Raw genomic sequence first — 17,857 nt, 5'->3', positions numbered from 1 at the left:
GCTGGCTAGAAATACAAAAACACGGCTAATTGGAGATTACTGAAAAAAAAGAAAAAGAATTTAGAAAGTGCGCATTAGTCCTTATGACAATGCTGTTCCTTGAACAAGGTTATTTTGTCCTTGGGTTTTTTTTAAAGAGAGGTTGTAAAGACAGAGGTGCTGAAATGTCTGGGAAAGGGCCTAGTTTAACAATGGCATGGGAGTAGCTAGTTCTCCCATTTCAAGTTTTTTTTCTAGCTTGGTTTAATTGTAGCAGAGAAGCTGCTGGTAGCAGATACAGAAGCTGCTACAGTGGGAAAAAGGGTTCCATGCTTCAGCAGATGATTCTTGACTGATAGATTCTTACGGCAGGAGAGAAGTCAATGTTTGATTTACCTTGTGCCAAGTGGTGTGTTTAGTGGGATGTTGGGGGAATCGGAACAGCTCCTTAGTTAAGTTGTGGTATCGCGTTAGTTGGGTTTTCAAATAGTGAAGTTATTCTAAATTCTATTTTCTTTTGTTCATATTTCAATTGTAGTGTTTAAATGAATTCTGTTATGCTTAAGGAGGACTGGTTTGACCAGCTGCATCACCCTGGAACACCCATTTCATATCTACCTTTAAAATAAGAGAAAGTTAGGGTCTAGGCTACCTTCTTGAAAATGTTTTAGAGGGTTTGGCCTGGCCCATTACAGTCCTATATAAAGTGAATCTGGGGAATTAATAATGAAAAATAAAGAAGGGCAGATGCATTGATTAGACATTTTGCATCCAACTTCACCATCGATGATATTGGTAAGATGCCAGAAAGTGATGTAATTCGGGAAATGGAAGGGAAGAAGGAACTCAAAATTAAAAACACTAGCAAAGTGGTATTAAGCAAGTTATTGATTTGCAGACTAACAAGTTCTAAGTCCTAATGGGCTTCATCCTCGGGTCTCAAAAGAAGTGTTCAGTGAGATAATTAATATTAATTTGATATTGGCAGTGACATTGGTATTAATTTTCCAAAAATCTCCAGTTTGGGTGAAGGTTCTGCTTGATCGGAAAGCAAATGAAAAGAATCCAAGAATTCCACAGTACAGTTCAACCCGTGTCGATACCAGCTCCTGAAAGGCTATCCAGCTTGTCCCATTCTCCAGTCCTATCTCTATAGCCTGCTAAGTACATCATGTCCAAATATATATCCAGCTTTTGAAACCGCTTATGGAATCCATCTCCGTCACTCTTTGTTGCGTCCTTTATTAACCTGTTGATCGCATCGGTGCATGAGGATAAGGTGTCAACAGTCTACAAAACAAAACCTTGAAACAGAACGTTGCCTTATAATGGAAGGCTAAGCAGACTAGGCTTTGCATCCACTGGCATTTAGAAGAATCAGGGGTGAATTGATTGAAACATACAGGATGCTGAAAGGTCTTTACAGACTGGATGAGGAAAGGATATTTGCTCTCAGAGGAGAATCTAGAATGAAAGGTCACTTGCTTAAAAATAAGGGGTCATGCATTTAATAAAGAGATAAGAAGAATATTTTTCTCACAAAGAATTAAGAGTATTTGAAACACTCTTCCTCAAAGCTTGGTAGAAGCAGAATCTTTGAATAGTTTTAAGGTATACATAGGCAGATAGATTCTTACAAATAAGTGGAGTAGACCACTTGACCCCTGTCAGTGATTCAGCTATTCAGTGACACCTTGGCTGATCTCATACCATACTGAAATCTGCATTCCCATGATCCCAATCACCTTTCACCCCCACCGGCTTTTAACAAATATCTACCCTCTTCAGCCTTGAAAAAAAATTCAAGAATATAATGTAGCTTGTGTAGCCTGACAGGTCTCAGCCCAAGGACATCTGGCCAGTGAAAGAGTGGTAGGGGGCTGAATGAGTGGACAAATGTATGACAGAGGCAGCATAGTTGGTTAAATATGAAGTTATCTACTTTCGTAATGAAAGCAGAAAGGCAAATCTCTGATTGGTCATAAATTGAGAAGGGGGACGGTACAACATGACCTGGGTGTCTGTGTACACCAGTCACTGAAAGTAAGCATCAGTTGCAGCGGGTATTATGGTAGGTCTGAATATCAGAGCTGGGAGTTTTTTGCTGGAATTGTACAGGGCCTTGTTAAGACCACACCTGGAGTGTTACACATAATTTTGGTCTCCTTATCTTAGGAAGGATGTTCTCATACACGGAGAGCTCATTAGATTTACCAGACTGATTCTTGGGATGGCAGGAGTGACGTATGAAGAAACATTTTATCAGTTTAGTAGAATGAGGGAGGAATCTCATAGACACAAATAGAATTCCAACAGGCCAAGAAAGGATATACGGAGGAAGGATGTCCCCGAAGACAGGACAGTCCAGAATCAGGGGTCACAATCTAAAAGGATGCTAGACAAACCATTTAGGACTGAGAAGAGGAGAAATTGTTTCTCAGAGAGTGTTAAACGTGTGGATTTCGCTCCCATTGAAAGTAGTTCTGGAAAAAATATTGTACAATCTCAATAACAAGAACTGGTGTTAGCATGGGGGCTAAAGGGGTCAAAGGATAAGAGGGAAAATCAGGAACAGGCTACTGAGTAGATGATCAGCCAGGATCATAATGAATTGCACAGCAGGCCTAAAAGGCCAAATAGAGTCATAGAGATGTACAGCACGGAAACAGACCCTTCAGTCCAATCCTTCCATGCCGACCAGATATCCCAACCCAATCTAGTCCCACCTGTCAGCACCCGGCCCATATCCCTCCAAACCCTTCCTATTCATTTCCCATCCAAATGCCTTTTAAATGTTGCAATTGTACCAACCTCCACCACTTCCTCTGGCAGCTCATTCCATACACGTACCACCCTCCGTGTGAAAAGGTTGCCCCTTAGGTCTCTTTTATCTCTATCTCCTCTCACCCTAAACCTATGCCCACTAGTTCTGGACTCCCCGACCCCAGGGAAAAGACTTTGCCTATTTATCCTATCCATGCCCCTCATAATTTTGTAAACCTCTATAAGGTCACTCCTCAGCCTCTGACGCTCAAGGGAAAACAGCCCCAGCCCGTTCAGCCTCTCCCTATAGCTCTAATCCTCCAACCCTGGCAACATCCTTGTAAATCTTTTCTGTACCCTTTCAAGTTTCACAACATCTTTCCGATAGGAAGGAGACCAAAATTGCATGCAATATTCCAACAGTGGCCTAACCAATTACCTGTACAGCTGCAACATGACCTCCCAACTCCTGTACTCAATACTCTGACCAATAAAGGAAAGCATACCAAATGCCTTCACTATCCTATCTGCCTGCGACTCCACTTTCAAGGAGCTATGAACCTGCACTCCAAGGTCTCTTTGTTCAGCAACACTCTCTAGGACATTACCATTAAGTGTACAAGTCCTGCTAAGATTTGCTTTCCCAAAATGCAGCACCTTGTAGTTATCTGAATTAAACTCCAACTGCCACTTCTCAGCCCATTGGCCCATCTGATCAAAAATGGACTACTCCTGCTTTTATTTTTATGTTTATATGTCCTAAAGATACCCAACATTGAACAATTTTATTTCTGAACTTGGCTCTAAAGGTAAATAAATCTTTCTGCTAATCAGTGCCAACTATTGATGCTGCTGCATCCTGAGCTCTAACCATGATTTAAAGAATCTAAGTGCGCAGAACAAGATCAGCAGTGCCAATGTACACACCCCATGTCATTGAGATTAGTCCCTGTCAAAAGCAAAGTTTAAAATGAAAGCTTTTCATTACAAAGTAATTGTAGCTGATACATGAACACAAAATCAATCTGTGGTTAAAATTTTGAGTGTATGAATGCATGGAGCAGATGAGGTGAATGGCATGTGTGCGTGCACTTCAGAGAAAGCTAGATAGGACACAAAGGTAAAGGGGATTAGAAGTTCATGTTTAGGGTGTAGGTTCATGTTTGTACTGTTAAATGAGGTAAGACGAGAGGATGTGCGTGTGGAGCATGAACACCAGAAGATTTCAGTGGTTCGAATAGCCATTTTTTTTGCTGCGAATTCTACACATGATCTAGGGCCTAAACAGCTCTAAATTTCACATATAAAACAGATGGTGAAAACATCACACTTCAGCTCTCTATAGCACCTGCTGCATTTGAGTCTGTTATGCAAAGTGTATGTGCATTGGTTAGACAGGCTGTTAATTCGAGAACTGAAAGATTTGACCTGGAGGATTGTTTCTACGAACCAGAATCAAAAGGGAACAAGCCTTTATTTAAAAAATTAAAATTTGTTCTTGGAATGGAACCCCAAACTTTAAAGGCTGCATCTATCATCCATCCCCAATTAACATGAACGGGTGGGCTTCCTCGTTGAACTGGGTAAAAACAAGGACTGTAGATGCTGGAAACCAGATTCTAGATTAGAGTGGTGCTGGAAAAGCACAGCAGTTCAGACAGCATCCGAGGAGCAGGAAAATCGACGTTTCATCAGTCACCTCATTCCATTATTCCTGATGAAAGGTTTTTGTCCAAATCGTCGATTTTCCTGCTCCTTGGATGCTGTCTGAATTGCTGTGCTTTTCCAGCACCACTCTAACCTAGAATCTATTCCTCATTGAACTGCAGATCTTGTGGTGTTCATAATCCTGCCATTTCTAGAATCCATCTTCGGCAGCAATGAAGGAATATGTCCAAGTTGGGATGGATAATCTGAAAATGTTTCTGCACCATTACCACTCTGACCCTCCTACAGGTTGCAATGAAATAAGATGCCAAATATGCTTTTTTTTAATACAAACTGGGAAAAATAGAAGTTTGGATACTGCTGTATCACAGAGAATGTAGCAAGTAGTTTTCTTTTGGATTTTTGGAGCTCAAAACATCAAAAATGGAGCTATGTGGTGTTCACTTACTGGTTACAAAAAGTCATGTGGCTTTTGGAGAAGTTAAATTTGTTACTTTTCTGAGATGAACTGAAACTGTGGTCATTTGGATTGAAAGGTTCTGAGCAAATGCCTTTGGAATTTTAAGTTGTAGTTTGTCATAGACCTGAGAAGGTGCTGTTGGACTCTGACCTCCAGAAAGCCATAAAAAGGTCTATCCCTTTGTACCCTCTGAGAGTGGAAAAGTACCACCTTGAAAAGGCTAAAAAGAGGAACTTGAACTCAAGCAAAGACCCAGATCTGAATGGCTAACTACCAAATTAAGGATCTTCGATAACTCTCAACTGTGAGAAAGTCACCTCATTCCATCATTCCATCTTGGATGGGTGGTGCTCAGAATTAGCTCTATTTTATCTTAGAGCTAACATAATATGATATTATTGTAGAGATCTCTCTCTCATTTGCGCACTTGGATTTAAAGGGGTACAGCATTCATTTGCATAGAAGTAGTCAATATGGTTGAGAAAGGTTGAATAATGAGCTGTTGATAAGTGTTTTTCTGTTTATTGAGAAAATCTGCTGAGAGTTTTTTTCCATCCTACGTAGCAGGCACAATCAAGCAAATTAACCATCTTGGTGATTCAATGAGTCATTTAAACATTTCTGCTGGCTAATGGAGCAATAGGGCTTGATCCCACTCATCCCAATATGGTTCTTACAACCATCATAGTAAACTTGGTGATTTTTAAAAGAATTTACTCATGGAACGTGGGTGTCACTGGCTGGCCAGCATTTATCGTCAGTCCCTAGTTGCCGTTGCAAAAGTACTGGTGAGCTGCCTTCTTGAAATGCTGCAGCCTACAGTGCCCGTTGGGAAGGAATTCCAGAGTTTTGATCTAGCAACACTGAAGGAACAGCGAAATATTTCCAATTCAGGATGCTGAGCAACTTGGTGGGGAGCTTGCAGGCGCTGGTGTTCTCATGCATCTACTGCCCTTGTCCACTTAGGTGGAAGTGATTGGGGGTTTGAAAGGTGCTGTCTAAGGATCATTTGTGAAATCCTGCAGTGTATTCTGTAGATAGTACACATTGCTACTGCAGAACGTTGCTGTTAAAAGCAATGGATACTTCTGGATGTGGTGCCAATCAAGAGGGCTACTTTGACCTGGTTGGTGTCAAGCTTGAGTGATGTTGGAGCTGCACCCATTCAGGCAAATGGGAACATTCCATCACATTCCTGACTTAGGCTTTGTAGATGGCTTTGGGGAGATGAGTTACTTGCCCCAGTACTCCCGGCCTCTGGCCTGCTCTGAGTTTATGTGGTGAGTGCAGTTGAGTTTCTGATTAATGGTAACCTCAAGGATGTTGACAGTGATGGTAACACCATTAAGTATCAAGGGACACAGGTAAGATTGCCTCCTATTGGAGATGCTTGGTAAAAGCGTGCTATGAATGTAGCTTGTCACTTCTCAGCCCTAGCCTAGAAACTGTCCAGATTTTACTGCATTTGAACATGGTCTGCTCCAGTATCTGAGGAGTTGCGAAAAATGCTGAATGTGACCTTCATTGTGCAATCATTGGCAAACATCCCCACTTTTGACCTTATGATAAGGAATAGTCACTAATGAAGCAGAAGATGGTTGAACCCAGGACACTGCAAGCTGGAATAATTTCCTGAAGCACACTCTGTCCTACAGTGAAGCAAATCTTTGGGGGTCAATAGATGACTTCTGCTCATGATTTATTTCTTTTGTTATTCCATATTTCCATACCAACTGATTCCATATTATAATTTATTGCACATGTATCACTTTTTTTTTTACACAAAGCTAACCAAACTCCTTTTCTTTTTTCTCTTATTTTTCCAGAACACCAAAAACCCTTAAATATTGAGGTCTCGGTCTTCGTCACCTTGCTACCAAATCTCCATATTACAAGTAGACAACCTTTATCCGAAATGTTCCAAAATCCGAAGGTTTTTTGTGAAGTTTTTACCTGATTAACAGGGTTGTTTGGCATGCAAACAGTTAACCCAACTCTACAGCCACTCGATATGTGTCACTCAGATGCAACGTAGGTAGGTTTGGCCCAGCACTGGCAGGCCTCAATTCTGTCTCAGGGCCCGTTACTCACAGCAGGTCTGCTGTTCGGTAAGATGTTTAAAAATTTCACCGTTGAACTGTCACTTATTCTGAAATTTGAAAAATTCCGAATTCTGAAAACCAGCTGGTCCTGAGTGTTTCAGATAAAAGATTGTGCACCTGTACCAAATCATATTAATTTATTTCTGTTTGTGCTATTATTTCATCCATGCATGCATTTAGATAAAGAGCCTTAAATTTTGACATTTTACAATCATTAATCACTCTGGCTCTAATTTCTCTGCATTCTTCTCTGTATATATTTTCTGTCCCTCTCCTGTCACACTTCAATTATCATTCACCTCTTTATTAATCTGCTCACTTTTTTTTTGATGTTTGAAACTTCTCTTCAAATGAATCCTCCCTGAAATAATCAGTTTAAAAGCCCTATCAATAATCTTAGTTATCCGATTCACCAGGATACTGGTCCTGTCATTGTTCAAAATAAGCCCCAATCTATCTTTCCCCAGTATTAGCTATCAGAGTCCCATGAATCAGGGCCCATTTCTCCCACATCAATTTTAGAGTCTTTCTGATCCTACTTACCCTACATCAATGTGCATCTAGAGATTATTACTTTTTAATTTAGCTCATTCTCCATCTGCAGAACTTCCTTCTTAATCCAACAAGGACTATGGCAATTAGATCCTTCCTTTTCCACTCCATGCTCCTCTCTAGTCCAGAAGAGATGTCCTGATCTTTGACACGAGGTAGGCAACACAGCCATCAGGATGTTCTGTTTTTGTTGCAGAGAACATTATTGATTTCTCTATGCTTTCCCCTGTTATTATAATTCTATTTCCTGACCCCTTCAGTGGTGCTCTGACCATACTACTTTAGTCAGTTCACTCATCCTCCCTGCAGTCTGTGTCCTCCTGCACACCAAGAAAAGAATCTTTTGCCGATTGGACAAAGGCATGGACTGAAGTTCATCCAAAACCAAATTTAGGATTTCCACTCCTCTCTCACCCGCTGTCACATACTCGTGTCCCTGACTATCAACCAAATCTGAAGTATTTAATCCTAGGAATGTCACTGCATTCTGAAACACAGCATTTTTGCCACCTCCCTGTTGTATCACAACATCCACAGTTTGTATTCAGTTCATCAACTATGAAGCAAAGTTCATCGAGCAACCAGCAATTGCTACAGAGGCAGTCACTGTGTATCACATTGAAGTCCATCAGCTCCCATGTAGTACAGATGCATCAAACGCCTGCCTAGGCATCTTCATTCTATTTTAGTAAATTAGATGCTAAATATTTTAAAGTAAATTACTCACTCTTCAGCAGCAATAACATTTGATTTAAACTACTTCCCTAATCAATAAAAACATTGACCAATCAAAAAGACAGACACAAAACAAATATCCACCAACTGCTTACTTGTAGTCCTGTGATGTTGCACTTTATAACTGGCAGTTCGAGACAGGTTGAAGGGGCTCTCTATCAACAGTTTTTATGTCCTGCCAATGCTGAACTTCTCATAGAGGTCAGCTCTTCTCTTTATAAACCTGCTATTCCTGCTCACTCACACTGTTCACAAATTTGCTGACACTGCTCTCTCTTTGCTCTTTATGAAGCTGCTGTCCCCATTCTCTCTCTCTCACCATTTCACAAACACAGGTTCATCTCCTCTTGTAGGTTTCGGTGACTGTCTCTCGGTCCTCCTCTTTCCCACTCCAAGAAAGAGTGAATGCTGAGTCCAATAGCAAAAGCAAAAAAAAGTACTGCCTGCCTCCTAAGGTGTCAACCTCCTTATTCAGATGCGAATCATGGACTATTACACATGCTCAATAAGCTTCAAGGGAGCAGAAGGTGAGCTACTCCTTACTTTGCTCAGTTTTGACCACGAGAAAGACTGGTGTTTCTTCTGTTGCCATGATTCCTGGTCCGTTATCTTGTGTTCAACAATGTAGCTCAAGTTGATGGTGGATTACTTCGCGACGGTTAAGATTTTTGACTTGACCTGGTGAAGTTTGTTACTCACCACTTAAATGACACAATGTTACTTGGTACCTCTCAGTCCAAGTCTGGGTATTATCCAAGTTTTGTTTTAGTTTGGCACACATGCAGCTTCATGGTCTGATGAGTGGTGAGAATAACATAGAAACATGACAGAGAGGGAGTCCAACTTTCTGCTCTTTTAATATTTCAATTAAAATTCTTCAAACTAACAGAAAAACATTCTTGTTCCACAAAAGTGCAAGACTTTTAGGTGAAATTTATCCATGTAAAATGGAATGTGCAATCCTTTGACTTCTCCATGATTCACAAGTCAAGTCTGCTGTAACCTCAAGACACTCAAGGATAAATAATGTGGATATCCTCCAAGCTGTTCACTATCCACATTCCCTATTATTTTAAACCCTCAATTAATTTGGTAACTGAAGAGCATTAATGTACAGAACATAATCTCAAGTCATTTTGGGAAATACTAAACCTACTGTTAAAATTACAACAAATACACTTACAATTTGAATTGAAATCTTTGCACATCCATTCTTTGAAAACTAGACAACTTATTATTTGCTTCAGGTAACATTTTTCACATGCTACATAAATAGTTATGTTTTCTCTCTAGATGACTAAGTGTACCTGGAGGTTGTGGTAGGTAAGCCCCAAGCAATTTGGATCGCTTCTTCTCGTAGCCTTTTTGTGTGATGTCTCCTGTAAATGAGAGAAAACAAGCCATTATTAAATGAAAGCACGGGGAATATATTACTGCAACAAATTTTGTTATGTTTCCATCACAACAGCTGCTTTGGCACTTCTCATCAAATCACACCATCCTGGGTCTGAGGCTTCTGAAACTCTTGCCCAAGTAAATGATCATTTCACTAAAGGAAACCCAGTTCAAGTGGTTTCAGTAGGACTGGGCTGGCACACGTGATTTGCTGCCCAGTCATCAACAGCTTTTCAGAATAACATAGACACCTCTATTAAAGTAATCAACAATGAATTATGCATTAATTATGGACCTGTAATCGCTGTCAAAATGAATTATCCACCAGGTTCAATCCTTTCTATTTAATAAGTATAGAAAGTTCTAGGAATAGACAGCACTTCCATCAGCATCAGAAGAGAAACGTTAGGTTAATGTTTTGAGCAAAGGTCTTTTTATCAGACCAGGTTTCACAAAAGGATCTTTGTTCAAAATATTCACACTTATATTTTCCTAACAGTTGCAGATAGACCAGTTACGTACTTCCAACATTTTGTTTTCTGTTCAGTTTTCAGTATTTGAATATTTTTCCACATCTTTCATTAGTGGGTAATTAGAGTCTCATAGCTCAAATCACACCCAATGTGTCAGAAAATGACTAGCACTTCCATTGCTAGTGAATATGAAAATAATGATCACAGCTAGTTCTCCCAAGGAATTTACTGTCAAGTCATCCAGTCAGCATACTATTTATCATCTGTTTCTTCTCCAGATCCACCTGTGCTATCTTTTGACACTATATGTTTTATAGAAATATATATACACCACATAATTATAAGGCATTCATGGGCACAGCATTTCGGATGTGTTCCACTCTGCACCTTTATTTATGATCTATATAGACTTCAGTAAGGCATTCGACAAGGTTCCTCATGGCAGACTGGTTAGCAAGTTGAGACCACATGGAACACAGGGAGAACTAGCAATTTGGATATAGCACTTGCTCAAAGACAGGAGACAGAAGGTAGTGGTGGAGGGTTGCTTTTCAGATTGGAGGCCTGTGACCAGTGGTGTGTCACAAGGATCAGTGCTGGGTCCACTAACTTTTTGACATTTATACAAATGAATTGGATGTGAACGTAGGAGGTATGGTTAGTAAGTTTGCAGATTACACCAAACTTGGAGGTGCAGTGGAAAGAGAAAAAAGGTTACCTCACAGTACAATAACATTTTGATCAGGTGGGACAATGGGTTGAGGACTGGCAGATGGAGTTTAATTTAGAGAAATGTGATGTGCTACATTCTGGAACGGCAAATCAGGGCAGGACCTATACACTTAATAGTAAGGTCCTGGGGAGTATTTCTGAACAAAGAGGTCTTGGAGTGCAGGTTCATAGCTCCTTGAAAGTGGAGTCGCAGTTAGATAGGATAGTGAAGGCAGCTTTTGGTATGCTTTTCTTTATTGGTCAGAGCATTGAGTATAGGAGTTGGGAGGTCATGTTATGGCTGTGCAGGATATTGGTTAGGCACTTTTGGAATATTGTGTGCAATTCTGGTCTCCCTGGTATAGGAAGGATATTTTGAAACTTGAAAGGGTTTTGAAAAGAGATAAAAGGATGTTGCAAGGGTTGGAGGGTTTGAGCGATAGGAGTAGGCTGGGGTTGTTTTCCTTGGAGTGTTGGAGGCTGAGGGGTGACCTTATAGTGGTTTATAAAATCATGAGGGGCATGATAGGGTAAATAGACAAGGTCTTTTCCCCGGGTTGGGGGAGTCCAAAATTAGAGGGCGTAGGTTTAAGGTAAGAAGGAAGAGATTTTAAAGGGACATTATATGCAACTTTTTCACGCAGAGGGTGGTGCGTGTATGGAATGAGTTACCAGGTGAAGTGGTGAAGACTAAAAACTGCTGCTGCTGGAATCCAAAGTAAACAGGCAGGAGGCTGGAAAAACACAGCAAGTCAGGCAGCCTCAGGAGGTGGAGAAGTCAACGTTTCAGGTGTAACTCTTCTTCAGGGTTATACCTGAAATGTTAACTTCTCCATCTCCAGAGGAAACGGTGGAAGCTGATACAATTACAACATTTATAAGGCATCTGGACAGGTATATGAATAGGAAAGGTTAACAGGGATATGGGCCAAATGCTGGCAGGTGGGACAAGATTGGGTTGGGATATCTGGTTGGCATGGACAGGTTGGACCAAAGGGTCTGTTTCCATGCTGTACATCTCTATGACTATGACTCCATGACTAAATGGGACTAGATAAGGTTAGGATATCAACCGACAGTGTGGTCCTGGAAAAGCACAGCAGGTCAGGCAGCATCCAAGGAGAAGGAGAGTCGATGTTTCGGGCAAAAGCCCTTCATCAGGAATTTGCCCGAAACGTTGACATTCCTGCTCCTCGGCTGCTGCCTGACCTGCTGTGCTTTTCCAGCACCACACTCTCAACTCTAATCTGCAGTCCTCAGTTTCTCCTAGGTTAGGATGTCAGGTCAGCATGGACAAGTTGGACTGAAGGGTTTATTTCCGTGCTGTACATCTCTACAACTCTATGATTTACACTATTTCCCTTCTCCTTCCCCAAATAAACAATTATGAATTGTGCTGTGGAAAATTACTGATTTTTTATTAGTTGTTCTTGCAATGACAGTATTGTCCATCACTAGCTCTTTTTGGTGAAAAACTGCCACATTTCATGTAGTGTAAGTTCATGAGAATAATCTCTAGGGAGGGAGTTCCAAGATCTTTACCTACTGTCTATGAAGGAATTGCAATTTAGTTTCAGGTCAGGATAGTGTGGGCCTTGGAAGGGAACAAGTAGGTGGTTGTTTTTCCATCTTCTGTTGTCCTTCTCCTTCTAGGTGGCAGAGCTTTCCGTAGTGTTGCAATATTTTGATTCAACAATTTAGAGTGTTCATTGAAAACTGCCATACAGAATCAGACCAGAAGGTGGGGCTGTAAGTAGTAGCACAAAAAGCGTGGTCGTGATTGTGTTATAAAAGTAGCCATTTTTGTATGCTGGCTTGCATGCAATGTTTTGAGGAAGTCACAAGAATCTTATATTTGGCCAAGACCAATTCCTCATTGGTAACAAGAATGCGGTGCAAAATGAATCTTATTGAAGGGTTTTCCCTACCCTTTGAAAGCAACTCCCATTTGAAGTTGCAGACAATATTCTGCGATGAAAGCTACAGAAAGAAACACTTAGGCTGTATTCAAAGGCACATAAGATGCTCAGATTCAATAAGCAGGACAGTGTCACAAAAGGTCTCATCATTTCTTGACATCAGTGTTTATGTCTAATTTACCCCCTTATGAAGTACATCTGGAGCATCCTCTATGTTCACACGCCAGTAAGAATGGCTAAAGTGATTTACTGCAGTGACAGCTTGTGCCATTTCATAGGACTAATAGCAAAATGCATTACTTTCCACTTTGACAGTGAAGAATTAGAAGATGCTTTCAAAACCCATACAAAGAACAGCACTGCACAGGAACAGGCCCTTCTACCCACCATGACTGCGCTGACACAAGATCCTTTTCTAAACTAAAAACACTTTGTCTCTACAGCTGAGCAAAATGATGATGAGCCAATGTCTTATCTTAATCCAAGGGAAATGATAACACAAAGAACAATCATTTTCACTCAGAGGCATCAAGATATACAGCACGGAAACAGACCCTTCAGTTCAACTCATCCATGCCGACCAGATATCCTAACCTAATCGAGTCCCATTTGCCAGCACCTGGCTCATATTCCTCCAGATTCATATACCCATCCAAATGCCTTTTAAATGATTTTATAAGCCTTTAAAAGATCACCCCTCAACCTCCAATGCTCCAGGGAAAACACCCCCAGCCTATTTAGCCTCTCCCTACAGCTCAAATCCTCCAACCTTGTAAATTTTTTCTAAACCCTTTCAAATTTCACAACATCCTTCCAGTAGGAAGGAGACCAGAATTGCACGCAATATTCCAAAAATGACCAAACCAATGCCCTGTACAGCTGCAACATGACCTCTAAACCTCCTATACTCAATGCTCTGACCAATAAAGAAAAGCATACCAAACACCTTCTTCACTATCCTATCTATCTGCGACTCCACTTTCAAGGAACTATGAATCTACACTCCAAGGTCTCTTTCATCAGCAACACTCCCTAGGACCTTACTGTTAAGTGTATAAGTCCTGCTCTGATTTGCTTTCCCAAAAGGCAGCACCACAAATTTACCTACATTAAACTCCATTGGCCACTCCTCAGCTCATAGGCCTATCTGTTCAAGATCCCATTATACTCTGAGGTAACCTTCTTCACTGTCCACTACACCTCCAATTTTGGTGTCATCTGCAAACTTACTAACTATGTTCACGTCCAAATTATTTATATAAATGATGAAAAGTAGTGGACCCAGCACAGATCCTTATGGCACACCACTGGTCACAGGCCTCCAGTCTGAAAAGCAACCCTCCACCACCACCCTCTGTCTTCCACCTTTGAGCCAGTTCTGTATCCAATTGGCTAGTTCTCTCTGTATTCCATGAGATCTAACCTTGCTAACCAGTCTCCCTTGAGGAACCTTGTCAAACACTTTCCTGAAGTCCATATGGATCACATCCACTGTTCTGATCATCAATCCTCTTTGCTTCATGCAATGAAAAAGAAACAATGAGCCAAATAACCAACAGTATACAAAGAACAAAGAACCTTACAGCTGAGGAACAGGCCCTTCAGCCCTGCAGGCCAGCGCCAATCCACATTCTCTATCTAACCCTGCTGCCTATTTTCTAACTATCTGTATCCCTTTGCTCCCTGCCCATTCATCTAGATACATCTTAAATGATGCTACTGTTCCCACCCCTACTACCTTCACTGGCAACGCATCCCAGGCACCCACCACCCTGTATGTAAAGAACATCCCCCCGTATATCTCCCCTAAAGTTTTCCCCTCTCACTTTGACCTCATGACCCCTAGTAATTGAGTCCCCCACTCTGGGAAAAAGTTTCTTGCTATCCACCCTGTCTACATCTCTCATGATTTTGTAGGCCTCAATCAGGTCTCCCCTCAACCTTCTTCTTTCCCATGAAAACAATCCTAATCTACTCAAACATTCCTCATAACTAGTACCCTCCATACCAGGTAACATCCTGGTGAACCTCCTCTACCTCCTCTGCACCCTCTCCAAAGCATTCACATCCTTCTGGTAATGTGGCAACCAGAACTATATGCAGTATTTCAAATGTGGCCGAAACAAAGTCTTATACGATTATAACATGATCTATCAACTCTTGGACTCAATACCCCATCCTATGAAGGAAAGCAAGCTGTATGCCTTCTTGATGACTCTACTGACCTGCGTTGCTACCTTCAGGAAACAATGGACCTGAACACCCAGATCTCTCTGTACATTAATTTTTCCCTGCACTTTTCCATTTACTGTATAGTTCACTCTTGAATGGCATCTTCCAAAATGCAACACCTCGCATTTGCCCGGATTGAACCCCATCTGCCATTTCTTTGCCCAACTCTCCAATCTATCTATATTCTGCTGTATTCTCTGACAGTACCCTTCATTTGCTATTTCACCAATCTTAGTGCCATCTGCAAACTCGCTAATGAGGCAACCTACACATTCCTCCAAATCATTTATGTACATCACAAACAACAGTTGTCCCAGCACGAATCCCTGTGGGATACCACTGGTCACAGGTCACCATTTTGAGAAGCACCCTTCCACTACAACTCCCTGTCTCCTGTTGTCCAATCAGTTCTCTATCCATCTAGCTAGAACACCCTGGACCCCATGCAACTTCACCTTCTTTATCAGCCTACCATGGGGAGCTTTATCGAACGCACTAATAAAGTCCATGTATATGACATCTACATCCCTTCCCTCATCAATCAACTTTGTCACCCCTTCAAAGAATTCTGTTAGGTTTGTAAGACATGACCTTCCCTTCACAGAACCATGCTTCCCATCACTGATAAGCCCATTTTCTTCCAGATGAGTATATATCCTATCCCTTAGTATCTTCTCCAGTAGCTTCCATACCACTGACGTCAGGCTCACAGGTCTGTAATTACCTGGATTATCCCCGCTACCCTTCTTAAACAAGGGAACATTAGCAATTCTCGAGTCCTCTGGGACCTCTCCTGTGTTCGAGGATGCTGCAAAGATATCTGTTAAAGCCTCAGCTATTTCCTCTCTCGCTTCTCTCAGTAACCTGGGATAGATTCCATCTGGATCTGAGGACGTGTCCACCTTAATGCCTTTTAGAATACACAGCACTTCCTCCCTCCTTATGTCAAATTGACCTAGAATAACTAAAGATCTATCCCTAACCTCAACATCCACCATGTCCCTCTCCTTGATGAATACTGTTGCGAAGTACTTGATAAGAATCTCATCCATTTTCTCTGACTGCCGTATATCTTTCCTCCTTTGTCCTTGAGTGGGCCAACCCTTTCCCTAGTTACCCGCATGTTCCTTTTACATCAATAAAAGGCTTTGGATCTTTCCTTAAGCCTGCTCACTTAGGATATCTCATGACGCCTTTTAGCCGTCTTAATTCCTTGTTTCAAATTGGTCCTACATTCCCGATATTCTTCCAAGGCTTCATCTGTCTTCAGTTGCCTAGACCTTATGCACGCATCCTTTTTCCTCTTAGCCCATCTCACAATTTCACCTGTCACCCATGGTTCCCTAATCTTGCCATTTCTATTCTTCAGTTTCACAGGAGGCCATCTCTCTTGAACCCTTATCACCCTCCCTTTAAAAGCCTCCCATATATCGAATGTAGATTTCCCTTCTAACAGCTGCTCCCAATCTACATTCTCCAGCTCCTGCTGAGTTTTAGTATAGTTGGCGTTCCCCCAATTTAGCATCTTCCTTTAGGACTACTCTCGTTCTTTGTCCATGAGTATTCCAAAACTTATGGAATTGCGAGCATTATTCCCAAACTCATGCCCTACTTCAGCCACCTGGGCAGGTGCATTTCCCAACACCACGTCCAGTACGGCCTCTTCAGGAGTTGGTCTGTGTACATACTGCTCGAGAAACCCTCCTGGATGCTCCTTACAAATTGTACTAAATGCAACTTTGGTGAAACTGAATTGGTAAAAAGGGAAACCAAAACACAGATCATCAAAAGATGTCTCTCAAGCTACCTATGCTCTAATGTACTGTAGAAAGACAGAAAAGTCATTGCAGTTCTCTGAAACCACAGCCAGCGAAAATGAGACAAACAAAAACTACACTCAAAGTTCAACTCCTCTGAACACTGTGCAAAGCTGATGTGCCATGAAACCAAAGCAACAGCAGTCTCACAAGTAGAGCTGAAATGTGTCCAAATCATACTACCACTGTAGCTGTGCTTACACGCCAAGTATTGTATGCCTGTCAGCTATTGGAAAACAAACCAACAACTGAGTGTACTATTAAAACAGAGCACACCAGGCATTAGTACCATAGCAAAAAGGATGAAATAATGCAGCCAAGATAAAGCCAGCTGACCAGGGTATATTTTGGCTCTCTCTTTCCAACACAGAAAACTGTCTTGTGTGACAGTGACAATTGCGCACCCGTATCTGACACAAGACAATACCTTCAAGAAATGTCAGGGCTGCCCTATTCTCAGCAAACCTAGGAATGGAAATATTCTCATTTAAAACAGTAACAAACCACCAAAGCTTCTCTAGATTTTAGAAATGCTAATCTCATTCAAAGACACCAAACTTAAGATTGTATTTTGTGACATATTTGGAGTATCTGGCATGTTCATCAGCTTTCACAAAGCAACAGTTCTGTACGATCCTCATCACTGCCATTCCACCATTCATATACATGTTAGCAATGTTTTTGAATTGCATGCTGACTTTTTCCTGGTAATGGCAAATTGCAAGCTGCATGTAGATCCCAGAGTGTCTCAACAATGTGCAAACAATGGCAAATACTATTTCATGTTAGAAGGGACTTCATGTGAGTAAGGAAAAAAAAAATTGGGGACAAACCAACCATTGGGTCCCACTCAAATGATCATCAAGAAATCCAAGAGCAAGATTCAAATTAGAATCCACTTGATGCGATCACCTAATAAACCTATAGTCACACAATCGCTAACATCTGTAAGGCAATACAGTATATACATGCAGGCCGAAAGAAACAGGGACAGCGAAGTGCTCTCAATCACATGGGGGATCTCACATTTTCATCTCTACTTGCATCGAAG

General features: G+C 41.3%; 1 protein-coding gene across 5 annotated transcripts in view; it reads right to left on the bottom strand.

Annotated features, from left to right (window-relative positions):
* The window catches only part of LOC140480791 (disco-interacting protein 2 homolog C), a 619,093-nt gene that overhangs the window by 226,525 nt on the left and 374,711 nt on the right, over positions 1-17,857 (bottom strand). For all 5 annotated transcript variants that reach the window (XM_072576180.1, XM_072576182.1, XM_072576181.1 and 2 more), the window contains one exon: positions 9,567-9,638. In XM_072576180.1, coding sequence (XP_072432281.1) covers positions 9,567-9,638 — 72 coding nt within the window. The remainder of the gene's footprint in view (positions 1-9,566; positions 9,639-17,857) is intronic.

The sequence above is a fragment of the Chiloscyllium punctatum genome, chromosome 8 (assembly GCF_047496795.1).
Source record: "Chiloscyllium punctatum isolate Juve2018m chromosome 8, sChiPun1.3, whole genome shotgun sequence".
NCBI lineage: Eukaryota > Metazoa > Chordata > Chondrichthyes > Orectolobiformes > Hemiscylliidae > Chiloscyllium > Chiloscyllium punctatum.
The sequence above is the reverse complement of the archived record's forward strand: the minus strand, read 5'-3'. Positions and strand labels throughout refer to the sequence as shown.